This window comes from Salvelinus namaycush, chromosome 40 (assembly GCF_016432855.1).
Source record: "Salvelinus namaycush isolate Seneca chromosome 40, SaNama_1.0, whole genome shotgun sequence".
In the NCBI taxonomy this organism is placed as follows: Eukaryota; Metazoa; Chordata; class Actinopteri; order Salmoniformes; family Salmonidae; genus Salvelinus; species Salvelinus namaycush.
This window is the reverse complement of record NC_052346.1, coordinates 6,443,156-6,466,469: the sequence shown is the minus strand read 5'-3', so window position 1 is coordinate 6,466,469 and position 23,314 is coordinate 6,443,156. Positions and strand designations below refer to the sequence as shown.

Genomic DNA, 23,314 nt, shown 5'->3' with positions numbered 1-23,314 from the left:
TGTTGAAGCTAACCATCCCATCTCCTCCCTCAAATACACAGGCATTGAGCATGTTGCTCTACCAAGGAGAGGAGGTAACATTGAGATCCTACTACTAAAGAGAGTCTTACTGGATATCCTATCTAAAAACATTGACCCCTAGTGGTCTGAATATTGACTTTCATCTCAGGCCATTCTTATGAACACATTTTCCTCTATTATTATTATTTTTTTTTACAGCTTATTAGCGTATTCCTAATATGTTCCCCCTGTTGACGATGTTCATTATATATTAAGGTTGAACCAAAAGATTACATGTAACAAAAACGATATACGAAATGATTATGTGAAATTGAATTTAATAATATATGCTGATGCTAATATGATGTACACTACTCCATTGTTTCTATATGATAACAATAGCATAATATATTTTATATGCCATATACAATTTAACAGTTTCATTAATTTTAATTAACTTAATCATTATGACACACCCCTCACTATTGTCATTGGTTACACTAATTGCACTGTTTGTCTACATAACCTGGTTCAAGTATTCATGACATCACCCTGAGGAAGGCACAGTGATGCCGAAATGTTGGTAAATACCCATTAAATTGCTGGGAGATTACACATGGTGTGCGACTTTATTTTGATAGTGTAATCCAAGTTTATAATTTTAAATGGCTAATTGATCATTAGAAAACGCTTTTGCAATTATGTTAGCACAGCTGAAAACTGTCGTGCTGATTAAAGAAGCAATAAAACTGGCCTTCTTTAGACTACTTGAGTATCTGGAGCATCAGCATTTGTTGGTTCGATTACAGGCTCAAAATGGCAAGAAACAAATAACTTTCTTCTGAAACTTGTCAGTCTATTCTTGTTCTGAGAAATTAAGGCTATTCCATGCGAGAATTTGCCAAGAAACTGAAGATCTCGTACAACGCTGTGTACTACACCCTTCACAGAATAGCGCAAACTGGCTCTAACCAGAATAGAAAGAGTGGGGGGCACCGGTGCACAACTGAGCAAGAGGACAAGTACATTAGTGTCTAGTTTGAGAAACAGATGCCTCACAAGTCCTCAACTGGCAGCTTCATTAAATAGTACCCGCAAAACACCAGTCTCAACATCAACAGTGAAGAGGCGACTACGGGATGCTGGAATTCTAGGCAGAGTTGCAAAGAAAAATACATATCTCAGACTGGACAATAAAAAGAAAAGATTAAGATGGGCAAAAGAACAGACACTGGACAGAGGAACTCTGCCTAGAAGGCAAGCATCTCGGAGTTGCCTCTTCACTGTTGATGTTGAGACTGGTGTTTTGAACAGTACTGTGTGTTATAAATATATATATATATATATATATGGGGGATTGTAAATGATGCAGACAATTACATTGATGGAATCTATACAATCTATATGCAATATTAAGCCTGGTCTTTCCCTAACAAAAAAATTATGTAAGACAGGTAAACAAACAGCTTTTTTTAAAAGATAAAAATCACTACGGCCTACATTGTAAACTGAAAAACATTTTCAAAAAATGAAATAAAAAGTATTCTTTATTCTCTTGAGAAACTGCATCTTTATAACTGGCTTAAGGCATCCAACTCACGGATTTGAGATTTCGCACTGCTGTCAATGACAAGAACATCGTCTATAGTGCTAGCGACGATGGTTCAGTCTCTTGTACAGGCACCCCATCAGTTTCACCATGCTGCCCTGAGATAGATGAAATCTTCTCTTCTGATGACTTCTCCTGCGTCTGCAAACAGTAAGCAAAGAGCAATATTTAGAAACAAATCATTCCAACTTATGAGAAGCCACAGCTACAGTGCATTCGAAAAGTATTCAGACCCCTTGACTTTTTACGTTACAGCCTTATTCTAAAATAGATTTCTCAATCTTAACACAATACCCCATAATGACAAAAAACAGGTTTAGACATTTTTGCACATTTATTAAAAATAAAAAAAACAGTAATATCACATTTACGTAGGTATTCAGACCCTTTACTCAGTACTTTGTTGAAGCACCTTTGGCAGTGATTACAGCCTTGATTCTTCAAGGGTAGGACACTACAAGCTTGGCACACATGTATTTGGGGAGTTTCTCACATTCTTCTCTGCTGATCCTCTCAAGCTGTCAGGTAGGATGGGGAGCGTCACTGCACAGCTATTTTCAGGTCTCTCAAGAGATGTTTGATTGGGTTCAAGTCCGGGGTCTGGCTGGGCCACAAGGACATTCAGAGACGTGTCACAAAGACACTCCCGCGTTGTCTTGGCTGTGTGCTTAGGGTCGTTGTCCTGTTGGAAGGTGAACCTTCCTTCCAGTCTGAGGTGCTGAATGTTTCGGAGCAGGTTTTCATCAAGGATCTCTCTGTTCTTTGCTCCGTTAATCTTTCCCTCAAGCCTCACTAGTCTCCCAGTCCCTGCCGCTGAAAAACATGCCAACAGCATGATGCTACCACCACCACCACGCTTCACCATTGGGATGGTGCCAGGTTTCCTCCAGACGTGACGCTTGGCATTCAGGCCAAAGAGTATATATTGGTTGGTTTCATATTATTGGTTTCATCAGACCAGAGAATCATCTTTCTCATGGTCAGAGTCCTTTAGGTGCCTTTTGGCAATCTCCAAACCGGCTATTGTGCCTTTTACTGAGGTGTGGCATCCGTCTGGCCACTCTACCATAAAGGCCTGATTGGTGGAGTGCTGTAGAGATGGTTGTCCTTCTAGAAGGTTCTTTCATCTCCACAGAGGAACTCTGGAGCTCTGTCAGTGACCATTGGGTTCTTCGTCACCTCCCTGACCAAGGCCCGTCTCCCAAGATTGCTCAGTTTGGCCGGGCGGCCAGCTCTAGGACGAGTTTTGGTGGTTCCAAACTTCTTCCATTTAAGAATGATGGAGGCCACTGTGTTCTTGGGGATCTTCAATGCTGCAGAATTTTTTTGGTACCCTTCCCCAGATCTGTGTCTCGACACAATCCTGTCTTGGCGCTCTACGGACAATTATGAACTGACTCTCCAGCAGACGGACCGGATTCCAACAGAGAAGACAACAATGACATACGGGCATAAATATATACATTGCAATTATTCTCGAATGAGCGGCCATTCATGTGCAAAGGATTAGCATTTCAACTAATATAATTATCAACTGTGTGTAGTGAATCTATTTCGTTTTTCCCGCTCACGCTCAGTCCCAACCTGTTTCGTTTGTCTACCAAGCCGTCATATCGGCTTCGTCCGCTAGGGACTTTTTCTTTGTATCATGTAGTAACCAAATATCTACTGTTTGTTTGTAAGTAATTCTGTGTGATTATTTAGTTAGTAAATAAATAAGCCAATTTGTATATCGCTGATTCATGATTTAGGCTAGGGTTCGTGCAGATATTCAAGGGTTTGTGACATTCAGTAATGAGAACAGATGAGGTAATAATAATAATAATAATAATAATAATTCCTTAATAAGAGACTGTTTTGTTAAGATATGAAAATATCTGAAGAGTCGATTCGGGAAATAGAGACTTTATTTTTTTTAAATCCGTGGTGCCCCAACTTCCTAGTTAATTCAAGTTTACATAATAAGTTTAATTACGTAATAATAATTACAGAGAATTGATAAAATAACAGTCTTCACATTTAATGATGGTCCTGACACGACAGGGGACTCCAATCAAGTTGTAGAAACATCTCAAGGATGATCAATGGAAACAGGATGCACCTGTGCTCAATTCTGTGTCTCATGGCAAAAGGGTCTGAAATGTTGTGAAAATAGGGGTATTTCTGTTTTTTATTTTTAATAAAATTAGCAAACATTTCTAAAAACCTATTTTAGCTTCGTCATTTTGGGGAATTGTGTGTAGATTGATGAGGGGGGGAAATTATTTAATCCATTTTAGAATAAAGCTGTAACGTAACAAAACGTGGAAAAAGGGAAGGGGTCTGAATACTTTCCGAATGCACTGTGTACAAAACATTAACACCACCTTCCTAATATTGAGTAGCGCAACCCCTTTGATTTGATTTGGATCTCTTTTAGTCCCCATTTGGACTAATCTTCCAAGAGTGCTTAAACATTAAAATACAATTTATAATACGAACACATTTCCACATATAGCACACTATTACAAACATACATAATATACTGACATAATGACCCAATAAATACTCAATCTAAAAAATATACATTCTTCATCTACTATAGTCCCACAACATTTCTATGTATTATATTTAAATCGTTTTAAAATAATGTTTAAATGTATATATTGAAAGGTTTCTGGTTTGCTCAGTTAATTTATTCCATTTCTTTATTGCTCTAAATCGAAATGTTATTTTGTGGACAATCTATTCCTAATATTTACGGAATGTCTGTCTCTTACCAACTGAATACCGTTGTGAATAGAACTTGGCTGTTTTAAATGCTGAATATTATGAAATAAAATAAGCATGTTCCTTTCAATTATCTTATCGATTGATGACCAACCAAGAACATTCCGCATGACTGCAACAGAAGAACCATATCTCCACCTTAAAACAATCCTTGCTGCTTTGTTCTGTGCATTCGGCAGCCTCCTAACTTCACTTGATGATGCATTTCCCCAGACCACAGAACAGTAGTTCACCTGACTCTCAATTAATGCTTGTGTTATTTGCAGATTTTTTCCCCCTGGTAAATATTTAGCTATCCTTCTGATTATGCATGCTGTTTTTTTATTTTTACATAGATTAGTTATTTGAGACGATCATGATAAGCAGTTGTCTAGCTGCACTCCCAATAGTTTGGTTTCTGCCACTTCTTCAATTTGTACTCCTCCCATACTTAATTGTATCCCATGCTGTTTTGGCCTTTTCCTAGTGGAACAGACCAACATAACTTTGGTTTTCTTGGTGTTTAAAACAAGTTTGTTTTGGCAAACGCACTCCCTAATATTCTCCAAATCTCCTTGTAAAGCTTGCTGTACCTGTTGAACCGATTGTCTTGCTGCATAAATTGTAGTATCATCTGCAAATATAGTAGCTTGAGTTTCAGCTAAGGCACAGGGGAAGGTCGTTGGCATATATTAAATAGAGAAGTGGCCCAAGGCAGCTGCACTGCGGTATTCCACAGTTTAACACGAGGGGAAGAAAATGAACCATTGATATAGGTGGACTGTTTCCTGTCAGTTAGATATGACTGTACCCAATTCAATGCTACCTCCTTAAAACTATAATGCATTAATTTTGTCAAATTATTTAATGATCCACTAAATCAAATGCTGCACTGAAATCTAAAAATAGTACACCCACAAACTTGCTGTCCCCTCCCCTTCATCTACACTGATTGAAGTTGATTTAACAAGTGACATCAATAAAGGATCATCACCTTCACCTGGTCAGTCTCATCAAAAGAGCAGGTGTTCATAATATTTTGTACACTCAGTGTATATTAGTAATACCCAATGATGTGCACCTGCTTATTCATGTGGATTTGTCTATTGTAATACCATACAGAACATCATTCACATTATCTAAAAACATTGCCACCACTGACAGGATGACTGCACACAAGATACACAATCATGTGTTGAAGGTACATGCACATTGACCATGACCAGGCAGGCAAACAAAAGCACAATAAAGGACAGTGGCGTTAAACAATTTGGGTAAAAAATAAAAAAAAATCTAGAAAAAAAATACAGGTTCTGCAATTAACCAACTGATGTAGAATCTGAATCATCCCATTAACGCATGTAAGGTGCTGTGGTTGGCATTTAAAAACAAGGACAGAGGACTTACTGACCGTATACCCATAAACATAGGTAATTTTCCAATATCCATAATGTAGTTTACGAAAGTTCAAATCAGGAAGGCTGGTCTGAATGATCGTTTTTCAACAGTCTCACAACCATCCACCACCAGCTATAACCTTAAGGCCCGTCATTGGAACACCTTTTGCCTAGCAGGGGGGGTTTCAATGCCAGCTACCCAGTAAAGTGCTACCCGTCACCAGCATTTGGATCCGAGGAGCATGCTGACATCAAGTGGTTTCTGTGAGAAGTACAGGAGGGGGCGTGTTAGCCCGTGTGGCGTGTTACCCCAAGTTATCCTATATTCAGTGTGTTTATGCAATTTGTCTGCGACATAACATTTATCAAAACATGCTAACTAGTTAAAAGATCCCATTTCCGATCTAGCTAATGATTATGCCCATGTTAAATGCAGATAGCCAAACCAATGCGTCAGCCTATTTATTTATAGCCACTATGCTGCATCAGTTAGGCTACAGGTGATAATGGTTATAGCATACCTGATAAGATGGACCATGCATAGGCTATACGCATGGTCCAATATGTTAAAATCATTTTACCAATATCTTATTGGGCTTATTTCTGAAGGTGGAAATTATATTTTAGATTTGAATTCATTTGGATTGAACGTCCTTTTAAAAAGTCAACGGTTGAACTTCTCAGTCCTTCTACATACAATTTCCTCAAATCCCCACTCTACGCAACCTTTTCCTCCACTGCTAAAGAGTCTGGCGGGTTCCCTCTGTGGCTTGCAGCTCTGAAGTGTAAAATTAAGTTTGGTTGTAGTTTTAAGGATTCGTTGTACAGCTCGCGGCTGAGACCACTTGCTGGAGTGGCTTGCTCTCTGCTCTCTCCTTACCTCCGGTATACACTTCCAGTGTAGCGGCTAAAGACCTAGAATGATGCTTTTGATAAGCCCCCAGGTTCATAAGGGAACACCTTTGCATCCATAACTCAGCTGAGATCAAAACACTTACATTATTCCCTTGTGTAGTTGGTGAGGGCTGCCTCTCGGCCAGCTGCTTAGACTCCCCGTCAGTAGCCACCTTAGATGCAGACGTCACGTCCCTCTCATTGGGTTTGGCTTTAGCTGGAGAGGGTTTAGCTTCTTGTGAGTCATTGCCTTCAGTTGTGGCCCCAGCTACAACTGGTTCTTGTTGTATCTCTTCCTGGACGTTGCTAAACGGCCGGTCGTCGTTCCTCAGGGTCTCCACGTTCCTGGGAGGGGAGCATTGAGGGGCCTCCCCCCCTGCCAGTGGGTCGTGGTTTGTACCTCTCAGATGGGCCTGGGGCTCGGGCTGGTCCATGGCTGGAGGAGGGGGGTCCCTGGGCCTGCCGATGCGCAGCAGTCTCGTAATGCCGTGCTTGATGGCTGCCTGGCATCTACAGTACATAAACACCTGAGGAACATGAGGAATATACTGCTTCAGTGACATGTAGGGAACTGGCTACAACTGGAAACAGTTACTATGACTGCTATGTGATAGTCAGGGATGGGTTCAATTCCATTCCATTTCAATATGGAAGTAAATGTAATTTCTCATTCAAGCATTGAAAAGGGCCATTTATTTTCTTCAGGATTTTTCAACACTAATTCTCTTTATGAAATGTTTTAATTGAAATGGAATTTACCCCAGGCCTTCTAAAAGTGTTTTGTGTGTGTGTGTGCACGCGCACCAGGATGGAAAGCACGATGAGGAGCACAGGGATATCCCGGGTGACCGGCAGGTCATTGATGGCTACGAGCAACTCGCTGATCCTCTGGCCAAAGTGCTTCTGAGTTTCCGTGAAGAAGTTGGTGATGGTCAAAGTGATTGCATTCAGAGAGAGACAAAACAACACACCATCACACCACGTCCTATTGGAAATAGGCTAAATACTACACAGGTTATTGGTCATCAACAAGGTTGCGGTCAATTCCATTTCAGTGCAGTCAATGCAGGAAGGATTCACTCATTGTTTACTTTATTTGGCCAGGTAGAATTAGAGACAGATACAGAGAGATGGGAAGGATAAGGGTTGGAGTTGGGGTTTGATCGCTAGTCTCCGGTAGGGAGCAGTTTGTGTGCCTAGAGCATTACCGCTAGACCAAAGGCTCTGCACTTACATCCTGTATGGCTGAATTGAAATGGAATTGTCCCCAACCCCGGTTGTCAACTACAGGTTACCTTAGCTTGGGGTATGAGACGGATTGGGGTGACGTTGAGGACTTTGTTGTACATCGTACAGAGACCATCCTGGAGAGTCATGGCACCTCTGTACCAATCTGGGGTAAAGGTAGGAAGGAGTCCAATACAGTAGGCTTCATGACAACATAAACCCATATGCATTTCCACAGTAAGCTTACTGCAAACAGTGCAAAGTGTAACAAAATGTTGACGCTGTTGGAGACCATTAAGACCTGGGCACATTTTATTGTATACTTATCTGTTCTAATAATTATGGGTAAGGGCTGATATATAAAATAGCAATTTACAATCTGACTATTTTATATCTTATATACTCTTGAATAGATGTTTTTTTTATATATCCTTTGGGATTTAAAGTAGTGTTAGGTTTAAGCTCTTTGTATGAGAAGTGAAATGTTACAGTGGACTGCAGGAATGTGTTCTCCCAATAACTCAAGCCCTCTCTTGACTGATAACAAGTCCTGTGATATGCAAGGAGGAGCACAGAGAAATACTGGATGATGGAAAAGTACTGAAACACATCTTTCTGGAAAGGAAGAGGTGAGAACTAAAGGTATAAAATGGGCACTGCACTGTATTGAATGTATGTTCTTAGCTGACACATCCAGTTGGGTGTAACAAATCTAGTTTGAGCTTTTTTGCTGTCTGCCTGGAGTTTGTACCAGACATCTAGAACCTCTGTGCATATCACAGGACTTCTTACCAGTGGAGAGAGGCCTTGAGTTATTGGGAGTACACATTCCTGCAGTTCACTGAATAACTCCACTTCTCATACACAAAGAGCTTAAACCAAACACCACTTTCAAATCTCCAAGGATATATAAAAAACATCTATTCATAGTAAGAGAACATCATTATATAAACCAGTAAAGAGAGAGATTGTAAATTACTATTTTATCAGCCCTAACCCATAAAATGATTATTACTACTGATAATTATACAAGAAAATGTGTTCTGGTCTAAATGGTCTCCAACCAGAGTATGTGAGCGGAGTTGAGTGGTTGGAAATCGCTCGTCGCACATGGAAAGGTCAAAATCGCTCCATGCTGACAAAAACACACAAAAAACAACTGCTGCTCCAAATTCGCTCCATTCATTCAAATCACAATTTAACCAACACTATTTGTGACTACCTGGATCTACCAATTGTTTTTTAAGTATTGAAACCAAAAATATGGATTTGAATGAAAAGTATTTGAATAAACATGAAAAGGTGAATGTAAGAAGCGAAAATAGGCTACATGTCATATTAAATAGCAGGTAGTCAGGAACGAAAATGAATGATTAAGGCTATATGATTTCAAGGCTATAGCCTACAAATAAATACATTGTGAAGCATTTGCGTGTGCGACACAATAGGCTGGTTGTATTAAATCATTATAGTCTATAAATTGCGCATATAGGCTGTGACTCAGAGTTAAATAAAAATGTAATAAAAAATGACTTATTAGTGCCTTTGAATTCATTTTTAGAACTAATTTTTAGAAACACGAGTTTGGCCAGTCTGTGGCTTCAGGCGCATGCGATGGTGCCCGGAGAGCAGGCCAGCCGTGGAGAATACCCTCTACACACTTGCAGAGCCACTGGGGATGCTAAACACCCTTTTGGCCACTCTTGCCAGGCTGGGCAGAAGTGCATTAAGCTCTCAGCATTAAACAACATTTCGTTGTATTAAATCATTATAGTCTCCAAATTGCGCATATAAGCTGTGACTTACTTAGAATTAAATAAAAATGAAACGAAAAATCCCTGATTCGGCTCAGTGCCGTTGAATTCACTTTTAGAAACACGACTTTGGCCAGAGTCTGTGGCTTCAGGCTCATGCTAAGTGCCTGGAGAGCTGTATACTTGCAAAGCCACTGGGGATGCTAAATACCAGTCGGGACACTTTTGCCAGGCTGGGCAGGAATGCAGAGTTGTTTTTAAATATTTCTATAGGTAGGCCTAAAAGGTTTTTAGACAAAATAACCCAATCAAAACGGAAAGCTCCTTGAACGTGGGAATATGCCAGTCCTATTGGGCCAAAATCAACTTTGGCCTATAGTATAGATAATAGAACAAAAATGAACGAAACGTTTGAGACACCCGATTTTTTTATACCCACCTCGTTCCGTTCTGTCGGCATGTGCACGTAGAAAGTATGGGATTGGTGTCTTTTCAGATTCCACAATGATTATTTAGTTGTGGACACTATATCACCGCATTCCCTCTTGTTCTTGGTCCTCATCTTTGTAAGTCGACTTGATTTAGCATCTGTGTGTTTTATCAGTTTCTTTTTGAAAATATTTAGCGAACTCCGTGACAGTAGCTAAAGGAAGGGTCTGTAGATCGCAGCACACACGTACACTGGCATGCTCTGAGCTCGTGAAGCGAGTGCTACCGGAGCGCTACTTTGGAGCGGGCTAAAAGGCCGACGCCCCAGCCTTTGGAAATCTCACTCCACGCTCCAGACAAATTGGGCATGCTAGCGCCTCTCCGCTCACATACTATGTCTCTAACAACATCCATGTGTCTTAATATCTATTTTTTTAATGGCATTACAAAATTAATATATTATCTCTTTATGCACCAATTATTATAAAAGAATGACGCATTTATTCAAATGTTAATGTTTTTTGCATCATCTCACCATTTAAGTCCCACCAGTCAATTTTCCCGGTGCATTTCGCGTCGACGGCAAAGTCAATCTGACAGGACAATAAAATTACAATGACAGATATGATGGATTTAGCATTGTACCATTCCTGGGTCAGGAGCTGGTTTAGTGGCAGTGCTGCCGTCCCTCACACACCCACAGTTCAAACCCTGGTTCCACAACTGCTATTATCCCTCATCTATCTATCAATCAATCTCACAAAAAAACACATCATAGTCCAACTCTCCTGATAAGACATTTTGTTTTTCCCTCAAGATATTCCTTGGTGTTCCTTCAATTTATTTAGTTGGCTTAGATTTTTTAAAGAATAGACTATGGCATATTATAAATAGCTGAACTAGCTTAAGTCATCCTTACCTGTTCATAAACCCCCCCAAAATATTATTTGCAAAGACATAAAATACTGTTGTAGCATTTAGCCTACATTTATTTTTACCTCTGAGAACATGAATCAATCCTGAATCAGACAGACCCTACACTGAAAGTAGCCAGACTGGCCACTCTGTCTGTAAATAAGTAATTTTGTACCTTCAAATATTCTTTAAAATGAATTCTAATATTTATTTACTACTAGACATAGAACATCATAGACAGTAAGGGGCTATTAGCAAGTGGACATTTTACAGAATGCATGGAAGTGTGTATTGATCATTTACCTTGTGGAGGAAGAAGCAAAACCACACCAGACCGATGAGAAAGAAGATGGCGAAGATTCGCTTGAACTGGACAAACCAGGAGACTGTAGACCACAGCTCGCTGCAGATGATGACCACCATCATTACGACACAAACAAACACCTGGAAGAGAGAGAAGGTCCTTTAGAGCAGGGTTTCCTCAACTCTGTCCTGGGGGCCAGTTTAGAATTTTTCATTAGCACTACACAAGCAGATTCAAATAATAGCTTGATGATGAGTTGGTTATTTGAATCAGCTGTGAAGTGCTAGGGCAAAAATTTTACCGTGTACCAAGGCGGGCCCCCAGGACAGAGTTTGGGAAACCCTGCTTTGGCTTTGTTTTGATTTGGTTCATTAAGAAATGCTAGCAGCCATGACTGAATTTTAACAGGATTTGGTTTCGGGGTGTGGTTTGATGTGGGTGTCTCGTGTTCGCACGTGGGAAGAGTTAACAAAATCATTTTGTCATTTCGCTTGAGCCGGCTGGTGAGCGACCGTGGAAAATTTAGCTCGACTTTGGATAGCCCACCTCTGGGACAATATTTTCATGTCGCACATCTTTTAGTTGTCTCATTGAATGCTTTCAAAATTTGTATCGGAATTCCTAAAATGTATAGATGGTTTGAGGTTAAGTCGTAAAAATTTGGAGCTACTGACCTTTTAAAATATTGTCCCATGTGCATTGTGTAATTTACGGATGTCTCCAACTAGCCACATAGGGATATCGAATGTCAAACCAAATTGACCATGGGCATTACGATCAGGTTGCGTGCAGCTGCGCTCCTAATTCATGATTACTTGGGTACTGCCAGCTGTGGGCAGGATTATAATAAACCCAACGCACGGAAAACTGTTACGGTACCCTTCATTCCGTGACATTCCATTCTTTCCTATCGTGCAAATCTGTTTTGGACGAGAACTACTTTATGACCAAAATGATCCTATTTACATTTTGTAGTCAATGTTGACACAAGAATAAATGTTTCTGGCTCATATTGATGCCACATAGGCCATTTAAGTTTTTAGGGGCAGTCGCTCCTTAAATAACTGCGATGACGATGAGAAATATTACTGGCGTTGTGACGCCAACGAGTGGTATCAGTTCTGTCTTGTCTTGAGCGTACAGTAAATGACTGTGCTCTGAATCGGAGCGGTTAAGTCATATTGTTGAACACAAAAGTGGCAGTTAGCTTCATACGCATCTTAGTCAGTCAGTGGAGCAGATGGGACTCGCCTCCTCAAGCAGAGATCAGACATGCCAGCCAGCACCATTGAGAGTAGTTTTGTTTTTATATGTCCTTTAGTTTGTGTGTAGGTTAGTCCTAGCCTATGAGTTACTGTGTTTTCTTACAAGTATGAACTTGTAAGTCCAGAAAAGACATTCCCTTTAAATTTCATCCTCCCTGCCTATGTAGCCTACTTTACAAACTGTCAATCATCAATTCCATTAGGCAAACCACATGTGGTGTGTGTGGTATTAAATCCACTTGATTTTGAGCATCACAGTCCCCTCATTATCACCTTCATGACTGTGTCGATCTCTACACCAAAGGTGTCCTCAAAGTGCCATCTCGAGGCCTCGAGTTCATGTGGTTTGAGATCCACCAGGATCTGGCTGAGGGCATCGTCCAGATCCTCCATTCCACAGGTGTCCCTTCCCTCCAGAAGCTTCCAGATCTCTGCCAACGCTTGCCGAGACAGTCTTACTTTGGCGTCGTAGTAGAGATCATTCTGGAAATCACTGGGCTAGTGGTTGGAAAGGAATAGAAAATAAGTAGCACAACAAAGTACAGGCACTTGGCATATACAGATAGCATATTACATCACAAGGAGGTAAAACTTGGGTTGGGTGAAGTCAACCTTTATCCCATCGTGATTATGTACTCAAAACTTTTATAAACGATGGTAAAACCCCCTATTATAAATACCTCTGCTATAACCACTCTCAGACTATAGCGCAAAAATCACATGCTATAACTGGACGAATTATGGCAAAAAATAATGGTTGTGGGCAAAGGCTAAGTGAAGGCAAATCTCTTCTAATCTTTCTGGTGGAATCTCAGCATTGCCAGGTCAGGTCTATGTGCACGTCTTTGTGGCACGCCCATGAAGAAATGACAGTCAACTGATGAGCAACAGGCTTTCTTACCGTACTGAATTAGGTTATAAATCATGGGCTGGATAGAAGCAAGTCTAGCGTCTTCAGAACCGGATAATATTTGCTTTATTTGCCTCATCTTCCTTTCTTAGCGGTCATATTGTTTGTTCCGTCTCTCATAAAGCTGCGATTGAGAATAGCCTATGCCTAGGCCAATAGACTGACCTTCGTTCTTTTTGAATGCGGGACATTTTGGACAACTTCTCAGGCTATTAAAATATTTGGGAAATAGGCTACTGGGTCACAACTTTAACTTTTCTTGACGCTTTTATGATAGGCTACTGGCCATTTGGTTTTCAACCTCGCATGGGGGGATTTTACCAGCCCGCATAAATTATTTATTTCATAACCCCCTACAGCCGATATCTGAGTGGACATCTAATTAGCATAATACAAAAATCCCCATCAAAATATGTTTAACGTAGAGAGATGTTTTTTTTTTGTTGCATGGGCTGCGTCTTGATCCACCGCATCTGCTCATGTCGGCCTTCCGCATCTACTGTGGAAGGTGGCAAAGCTAAAGCAGTATTTGGCAGACCAGGAGACGTCCCGAAAATCAGTTTTCTAGCGAAAAAGTCTCTCCGAACGGTTTGGGCTACACACTAATATGACCCCTCTATGGAAAGATGAGACTCTCACGAACAGGATGCTGTTCTCCGTTTTGGTATACGGGTAATTCCACGTCTTTCTTACATCCCTCAGATATAGGACCGACACTTACTTCCTTTTGATGTGTTTCTATGGGCTAATAGCAGTAAGTTCAAATTCAATGTTGAAGTGCTACTCTACGGCATGGTAATGTTCAAAGTAGAGTTCAAATTTGATTACATTATTATTGTAGTCCCATCCTCCACCACTGAGTTCTTGTAAGTGACATTTCTTTGTTGCAAGTCAAGTTTCTGTTTGCAAGTCTTGTGTCCTGATTCTTCACTCTTCCTCCCAAAGTGTGCACTAGTGTACCTCATTCTTGGCCCTGAAGAGCAGCAGTGTGTAAATCGTCATCCCTACCTGTGCTAAAACACCCATTCGACTACAATAAGACCATACTTGAGTAAAGACCTTAGTTGAGTGAATGGTTGGATGTGAAAACATGCGCTAAACCGGAGCATTAAAAAAAAAAAAAAATATTTGAATTGTGACTATCGTTAGTTGTACATTGATAAGTTGTACATTGATAAACTGTATTAGGTTTCCACCCATGTTAACCTTATTTGATAATTCATTTTGTGGTCTTTTTTCATAGGAGGTTTTGGCTGATCTCCATAGCTGAGAGAAGCCGAGGAGGAATATCACTTTGTCCCATAATAATACTACCAATATTTCTAACTGTACCAATGAGAAGTAGGGCAGACTTATCCATTGTTGTTGAACTGTTTTCAGTCAAGTTTACAGTGACAATTTGTTACCAGCCACATGTTCAATAAGGTATTCTGCTAATAGAATTACAATACAGAAATGTTCTCGCCCTTTAGTGAAGTTCTGCCAAGCCTAATGTTGGAAACCATTATCAAGGAAAAACTAATTGAAAACAATTGTAACCCGTTTCTTGAAAATGAGGACAATAACTGTTGCCTCTATCACAGGTCCCAAGTGTACATACAGTAAGGGGTATATCCTTAATAAAATAATTTGTGATGGTTAATTGTGTATACTGATTGCTACGGCATAGACATGACAAATCTATTCACTAATTAAACACTTATCTGCCTTATGCAGAGGAAGGAAAAACTCTACATGCAATAATGTCCATGTCTTGCAACTTTAACAGTAGAGTCAAGAAACAGCTTTGTCAACACTTTCACCAAGGGCTAACTCAAAGAATGTTACGGCAAGGTTATGTCCATCTACTCGGTCTCCAAAAATTTGACAAATACACAACTTTGAGTTATTGTTACTGGCAATATATACACTACATCACCAAAAGTATGTGGACACCTGCTCGTCAAACATCTCATTCCAAAATCATGGGCATTAATATAGAGTTGGTCCCCCCTTTGCTGCTATAACTAGATGTTGGAAAATTACTGCGGGGACTTGCTTCCATTCAGCTACACGAGCATTAGTGAGGTCAGTGTTCCAATTCATCCCAAAACGTGTTAGATGGGGTCAAGGTCAGGGCTCTGTGCAGACCAGTAAAGTTCTTCCACACCGATCTCGACAAACCATTTCTGTATGGACTAGCTTTGTGCACGGGGGCATTGTCATGCTGAAACAGGAAAGGGCCTTCCCCAAACTGTTGCCACAAAGCTGGAAGCACAGAATCATCTAGAATGTTATTGTATGCTGTTGCATTAATATTTCCCTTCACTGGAAGTAAGAGGCCTAACCCGACCCATGGGAAAAAATTGCCCCAGACCATCATTCCTCCTCCCCTAAACTTTAAGCTGACACTATGCATTGGGGAAGGTACCGTTCTCCTGGCATCTGCCAAACTCAGACTGACAGATGGTGAAGCGTGATTCATCAATCCAGAGAACGCGTTTCCACTGCTCCAGAGTCCAATGGCGGCGAGATTTACACACTTCAGCAGACGCTTGGCATTGCGCATGGTAATCTTAGGCTTGTGTGTGGCTGCTCGGCCATGGAAACCCATTCCATGAAGCTCCCAACGAAGAGTTCTTGTGCTGACGTTGCTTCCAGAGGCAGTTTGGGACTCTGTAATGAGTGTTGAAACCGAGGGCTTGCACTTCAGCACTCGGCGGTCCCGTTCTGTGAGCTTGTGTGGCCTACCACTTCGCGGCTGAGCCGTTATTGCTCCTAAATGTTTCCACTTCACAATAACAGCATTTACAGTTGACCAGGGCAGACATTTGACGAACGGACTTGCTGGAAAGGTGGCATCCTATGACGGTGCCACAATGAAAGTCACTGCTATCTTCAGTAAGGCCATTCTACTGCCAATGTTTGTCTATGGAGATTGCGTGGCTGTGTGCTCGATTCTATACACCTGTCAGCTTGGATGTAGCTGAAATAGACAAATCCACTAATTTGAAGGGGTGTCAACATACTTTTGTATATAGTGTACGTACAGTGCATTTGGAAAGTATTCAGACCCCTTTACTTTTTCTAAAATAGATGGGAAAAAAACATCCTCAATCTACACACAAGACACCATAATGACAAAGCGAACAGGTTGACATTTTTGCACATTTATTCAAAATAAAAACAGAAATCCTTATTTACTTACGTATTCAGACCCTTCACTATGAGACTCAATTGAGCTCAGGTGCATCCTGTTTCCATTGCTCAACCTTGAGCTGTTTCTACAACTTGGAGTCCACCTGTGGTCAATTCAATTGACATGATTTGAAAAGGAACACATCTGTCTATATAAAAAGGTCCCACAGTTGTTGACAGTGCATGTCAGAGAAAAAAACTACGCCATGAGGTCGAAGTAATCGTCCGTAGAGTTCCGAGACAGGATTGCGTCGAGGCACAGATCTGGGGAAGGGTAACAAAACATTCCTGCAGCATTGAATGTCCCCAAGAACACAGTGGCCTCCATCACTCTTAAATGGACGTTTGGAACCACCAAGAGTCTGAGGGCTGGCCACCCAGCCAAACAAGCAATCGGGGGAGAAGAACCCGATGGTCACTGACAGAGCTCCTCCGTGGAGATGGGAGAACCTTCCAGAAGGACAAACATCTCTGCAGCACTCCACAAATCAGGCCTTTATGGTAGTGGCCATACGGAAGCCACATTACAGACTGCTTGGAGTTTGCCAAAAGGCACATAACGGACTCTCAGACCATGAGAAACAAGATTCTCTGGTCTGATGAAACTAACTTTGAACTCTCCGGCCTGAATGCCAAGCGTCACGTCTGGAGGAAACCTGGCACCATCCCTACGGTGAAGCATGGTGGTGGCAGCATTATCATGCTGTGGGGATGTTTTTCAGCGGCAGGGACTGGGAGACTAGTCAGGAGAGGAAAGATGAACGGAGCAATGAAAACCTGCTCAGGACCTCAGACTGGGGAAAAGGTTCACCTTCCAACAGGATAAATGACCCCAAGCACACAGCCAAGACAACGTAGGAGTGGCTTCGGGACAAGTCTTTGAATGTCCTTTAGTGGCCTAGTCAGTGCCCGGACTTGAACCCGACTGAATATCTCTGGAGAGACCAGAAAATAGCTGTGCACCGACGCTCCCCATCCAACCTGACAGAGCTTGAGAGGATCTGCATAGAAGAATAGGAGAAAGTCCCCAAATATAGCTGTGTCAAGCTCATAGCATCATACCCAAGAAGACTTGAGGCTGTAATCACTGCCAAAGGTGCTTCAACAAAGTACTGAGTAAAGGGTCTGAATACTTATGTAAATGTGATATCTCCATTTTTTTTTATTTATAAATTGGCAAACATTTCTAAAAACCTGTTTTTGCTTTGTCATTGTGGGGTATTGTGTGTAGATTAAGGAGCGGGAAAAAACTATTTAATCCATTTTAGAATAAGGCTGTAACGTAACAAAGTGTGGAAAAAGTCAAGGGGTCTGAATACTTTGATTGCAGTGTAATTTGAGGTTTAGAAAAAGTTGGTTTTGGCACTGCAGCTATCTAGAAATGACCACAGTCATTTGTGTTGATTAACTTGCTTGCTAGCTTCTTAGCCTGTTAGCTAGTAGTACAGTATGACCATGGGCAGAAACTGCTTCTACCAATAGAAATCCCCGATCACACTTATAGGCAATGTCATGGTGACATTGGCTAGCTAAGCTCATGCGCAGGAACACGTCAGTGTCACAAGGTCTGGAGTAATACATGTTCAACTACTTAAGACTTCGGCTCTAATCCAGGTTGTGCCTTTAGATTGAGAAAATTAACAACTAGGGAAGAATCTTCCACTCTCATTGGCTGTGTTTAAGATCATCAAAACCGTGATGTATGGTGGGAAAATTGTGAATGACTGATCAACAAATAATTATGTTAATAATAATTCCCTGCACTCTCAGCTGCAATATCAAGCCCATAGAGGACTCAAACCTCAAACCCCGGCCTGCTTCGCAAACGTTCCCATAAATCTCGCAATGTTGCGCCTCTGGGTTTAGAAACTCTGTGGTTAGGTGCTGAAGATAATAGTCCAGGTGATACTAATCAACACATCTAACTTCTGGAATGAGCAATCAAGCTACTTTATATGAAAATAATCATGGGCTCTAAACCTTCAAGCTGCATACTGGACCCTATTCCAACTAAACTACTGAAAGAGCTGCTTCCTGTGCTTGGCTCTCCTATGTTGAACATAATAAACGGCTTTGTGTGTTAGTGCTAACGTTCAACCCAAGGTACCAAATTGATATGTGACACGTATTAATGTCAAAATAACATGCAAAACAAGCAAGCACCCCCCCCCCAAAAAATAAATATATACACATACACAGTTGAAGTCAGAAATTTACATACACTTTAGCCAAATACATTTAAACTCAGTTTTTCACAATTCCCTGTTTTAGGTCAGTTAGGCTCACCACTTTATTTTAAGAATGTGAAATGTCAGAATAATAGTAGAGAGAATGATTTATTTCAGCTTTTATTTATTTCATCACATTCCCAGTGGGTCAGAAGTTTACATGCACTCAATTAGTATTTGGTAGCATTGCCTTTAAATTGTTTAACTTGGGTCAAACGTTTTGGGTAGCCTTCCACAAGCTTCCCACAATAAGTTGGGTGAATTTTGGCCCATTCCTCCTGACAGAGCTGGTGTAACTGAGTCAGGTTTGTAGGCCTCCTTGCTCGCACACACTTTTTCAGTTCTGCCCACACATTTTCTATAGGGTTGAGGTCAGAGCTTTGTGATGGCCACTCCAATACCTTGACTTTGTTGTCCTTAAGCCATTTTTCCACAACTGGAAGTATGCTTGGAGTCATTGTCCATTTGGAAGACCCATTTGCAACCAAGCTTTAACTTCCTGACTGATGTCTTGAGATGTTGCTTCAATATATCCACAATTTTTCTTCCTCATGATGGCATCTATTTTGTGAAGTGCACCAGTCCCTCCTGCAGCAAAACACCCCCACAACATGATGCTGCCACCCCTGTGCTTCACGGTTGGGATGGTGTTCTTCGGCTTGCAAGCCTCCCCCTTTTTCCTCCAAACATAACGAGGGTCATTATGGCCAAACAGTTCTATTTTTGTTTCATCAGACCAGAGGACATTTCTCCAAGAAGTCCCCATGTGCAGTTGCAAACCGTAGTCTGTCTTTTTAAAATGGCGGTTATGGAGCAGTGGCTTCTTCCTTGCTGAGCGGCCATTCAGGTTGTCGATATAGGACTCGTTTTACTGTGGATATAGGTACTTTTGTACCCGTTTCCTCCAGCATTTTCACAAGGTCCTTTGCTGTTGTTCTGGGATTGATTTGCACTTTGCGCACCAAAGTATGTTCATCTCTAGGAGACAGAACGCATCTCCTTCCTGAGCGGTATGACGGCTGCGTGGTCCCATGGTGTTTATACTTGCGTACTATTGTTTGTACAGATGAACGTGGGACCTTCAGGTGTTTGGAAATTGCTCCCAAGGATGAACCAGACTTGTGGAGGTCTACAATTTTCTTTCTGAGGTCTTGGCTGATTTCTTTCGATTTTCCTATGATGTCAAGCAAAGATGCACTGAGTTTGAAGGTAGGCCTTGAAATATATCCACAGGTACACCTTTACACCTCACAATTTTTAGGCCTATATTTATTTTGTTTGCAACTATAGTTGAAATGTTTTCCATTTACCTTTTTAGACTTTATACATTCATATTTTATATTTTGTTACATGCTTAATTGAAAATTTGCACAAAGGTTCTAAATAAAAGGAAAAATAATAAAACATGATTAAGTATCTTTTATTTGTTGAGTATCATTTTATATAAACTATTTATTTATTACAGAAAATGTGCTATAGCGTGATATGCATCATTATCGGGATATGAAATTACCTGTATCGGGATATAGATTTTGCCCATATCACCCAGCCCTACTAGGCAGTGAAAGCAAAATGCAGGGTAACGTAACCAAAATAGAAAAAACTGCAGGGAAAGAGGGACCCGTTTCACTGAATATATTTTTTTTGCATTTATTTACAATTCATTTGTTCTTGCCTTTCAAAATGTTTGGACGTCTTTGTCTGGTGTAAAAGTAGGCTATTGCAAACGTCACAAATGTATATCTGGTTAAAACGCTGATTGCTTTGCCCCAATGCAATGTGTAGACTGTGCCCTGCAATATTCTTAGTTAGCCTACAACAGACAGAAGGTTGTAGTCTACAAAATATATTTACTTTTAGAATATTTGTTTCAAATAGCTGCAGGGTTTTTATTTCTGCTGTTCATAAATATGAGGCAGAGACATAGGCTACATCATGTCAATCAAATTGGTTGAGGGTTCAGAAGAGGGTGAGTAAAGAAAAATGTGAAGGGAGGGGGAAGAAATGTAAGAAACATGACGGACGGGGGAGGGTGAGCAGCAACTCGATTGTTAGTGTTCACACAAGTTGAGACAATGCCAAAACATACCAGGCCAAATTTTTCAATCTCCTTCAGAAGCTTGGTGAGGAATTGCTTGAACACCAGATTGCATGAAGGCAGCTGTGAAACCTGTGTAAAATAAATAAATAATAATAAAATCAGGAAAGTGACATTTCACCTTCTCGCCATTCTGTCATAAGCATTTAAGAGATGTTCAAAATAATGTGTATTTGTCATGTTTGGTTGTATTTTCACACGTCATGTTTTTGTTCAAATAGCTAGCTACTGCAATAGGAAACATGACAAAGAAAACAACAAAACATGGCAACATTAAACATGTCCTCCCCCACAAATCTTGTGACGCCCCCTTTTGGGCCAATTAGTGACAAAAATGAATGCTCAAACAGGACAGGAGATATGCTTTTTCAAAGTGTGGAATTTCAGTTGATTACTATAGCAGCCCCCTTGGGCCAATCAGTGTAATTTGCCAAAATCGGGACAGTGGTGTCTGATATATCACGTGTGTTTACTAGAATCATATTCCTGAGCATGTGTGCCAAATTTCAGATCTTCTGTCTCGACTTCTGAAAGCTTGGCTAGGAAAAGCCAACTGACATTTATTTACCACAGAGGTGCTGACCTGTCGTGTCCTCCTCAACCACATATTATTATTATTATTATTAATAATAATAATAGTCATCTATGAACATCTTGAAGAACGATCTGGCCTGGCCACCCATCGGAAAGGGGATACCCAGTCAGTTGCACAACTGAATGCATTGAACCGAAATGTGTCTTACGCATTTAAAGCTGCACAATGCAGAAGTCGTTCTGCCATTTCAGTTTGTGACAAAACAAGCAAGTCTAGTGTAGATAATCAGTGTACCATTTAAAAACAGAGTGAAATATATTATTCATAACCAAAAATATTGTATTTTCTTCTGTTTGAAGTTGGTGTACAAAACCGAAAGTAAAAGACCAAAAAACGAAACTTAAGAACGGGAAGCATAGAATTAGTGCGCATACAACATACCGCTTCCTATATTTGCTTTCAATGAGAATGGTCGATCTATAGACCCCTTCATGTGTTTAAAAACATTGCCGGTTGCGGACAAATTGGTGCTGGTGGCATAACATGGGGGAGTTCTTATAGAACGCCATTAAAAAAAAGCTCCAATTTACATGTTGCTTATGAGTGCATTTCACACTACTTTTGGATTATAATAAGATTACGGTTCGTTTGAATGTCCTGTTTAATAGAATGTTTGTGTCATCGCAAATCCACTCCATTATACTTAAACCAGTAAAATGGCTCTTTGGCTAACTTTTGCGACAGACTATATCAACGAGCGTTACGATTCTAGCTAATAACTGCGGCATCCATAAATTATTTTGCAAAGATCACAACCAAATATAATCTTAACGACTGTTCAATCAATAATCAAAACATTGTAAGCGTATGACAACCACTAAAAATGTATTTTGTTTAGATGTAATAAAAACATAAATCTAGGCTATGTTGAATGGGCGATGGCTTTCTTGCCGCCAAGAGTTTAATGTACTGGAAAATGGTCTATAATAACACATTTCTGTGAATTTGGTCATGTCGCCTAAAAAGTTACACATTGCAGCCTTTCACATTATTTTACCCATTGGTCAAACTATGCATTTTTGATTGGACACCCTAAACAATAAAATAATAATTTAAACTAATGGCACCGAGTCATGGCACGAAAACAGGCATTGAGCAGCTGATTGTACTGTACCTCAGCAGGCTTTCTCATGGTCTTTGTGCTTGGGTCGTAGTTCAACATATCATAGGGATCTATCCATTCCTCATCATCCATCTGCCCTTGAGCAACGAGCAACAGGCTGCATACAGCAGCAATGATGATGAACATCGTGACAGCACTTGTTGACATTTTCTTCCCTTTAAGACGGCTAGCTAGCTAACGTTACTACTATGACATTTGGAAGCTACTCTAGCTAAGCTACATTTAACTCGTGCCTCAAACGCAACAATAACTTCAAGCTGTGGTCTCTTTGGCGACATTCTTCTTCGTTGGTACAATGGCGTTCGCAACAATTAAAATGTGCACTTCGCCACCTACCGATCCTTGACTTCGACGATGTCATCTACAAAATAGCCTCCAACACTCTACTCAGCAAACTGTATGCAGTCTATCACAGTGCCATCCGTTTTGTCACCAAAGCCCCATATACCACCCACCACTGCAACCTGTATGCTCTAATAGGCTGGCCCTCACTACATATTCGTCGCCAGACCCACTGGCACCAGATCATCTATAAGACTTTGCTAGGTGAAGCCCCGCCTTATCTCAGCTCACTGGTCACGATAACAACACTCACCCGTAGCACGCGCTCCAGCAGGTATATCTCACTGGTCATCCCCAAA

General features: G+C 40.7%; 1 protein-coding gene across 1 annotated transcript; it reads right to left on the bottom strand.

The window, feature by feature from the left end:
* Positions 1 to 1,315: 1,315 nt before the first annotated feature.
* On the bottom strand, positions 1,316 to 22,930 carry LOC120033624 (chloride channel CLIC-like protein 1). Its single transcript, XM_038980057.1, has 9 exons — positions 22,665 to 22,930; positions 20,947 to 21,027; positions 12,816 to 13,040; positions 11,277 to 11,417; positions 10,594 to 10,651; positions 7,944 to 8,041; positions 7,453 to 7,551; positions 6,753 to 7,175; positions 1,316 to 1,750 (listed from the first exon to the last, which is right to left on the bottom strand). Exons 1-9 carry the CDS (start codon positions 22,818 to 22,820, stop codon positions 1,643 to 1,645), a joined length of 1,389 nt encoding a protein of 462 aa, XP_038835985.1. The 5' UTR covers positions 22,821 to 22,930; the 3' UTR covers positions 1,316 to 1,642.
* Positions 22,931 to 23,314: the final 384 nt, after the last annotated feature.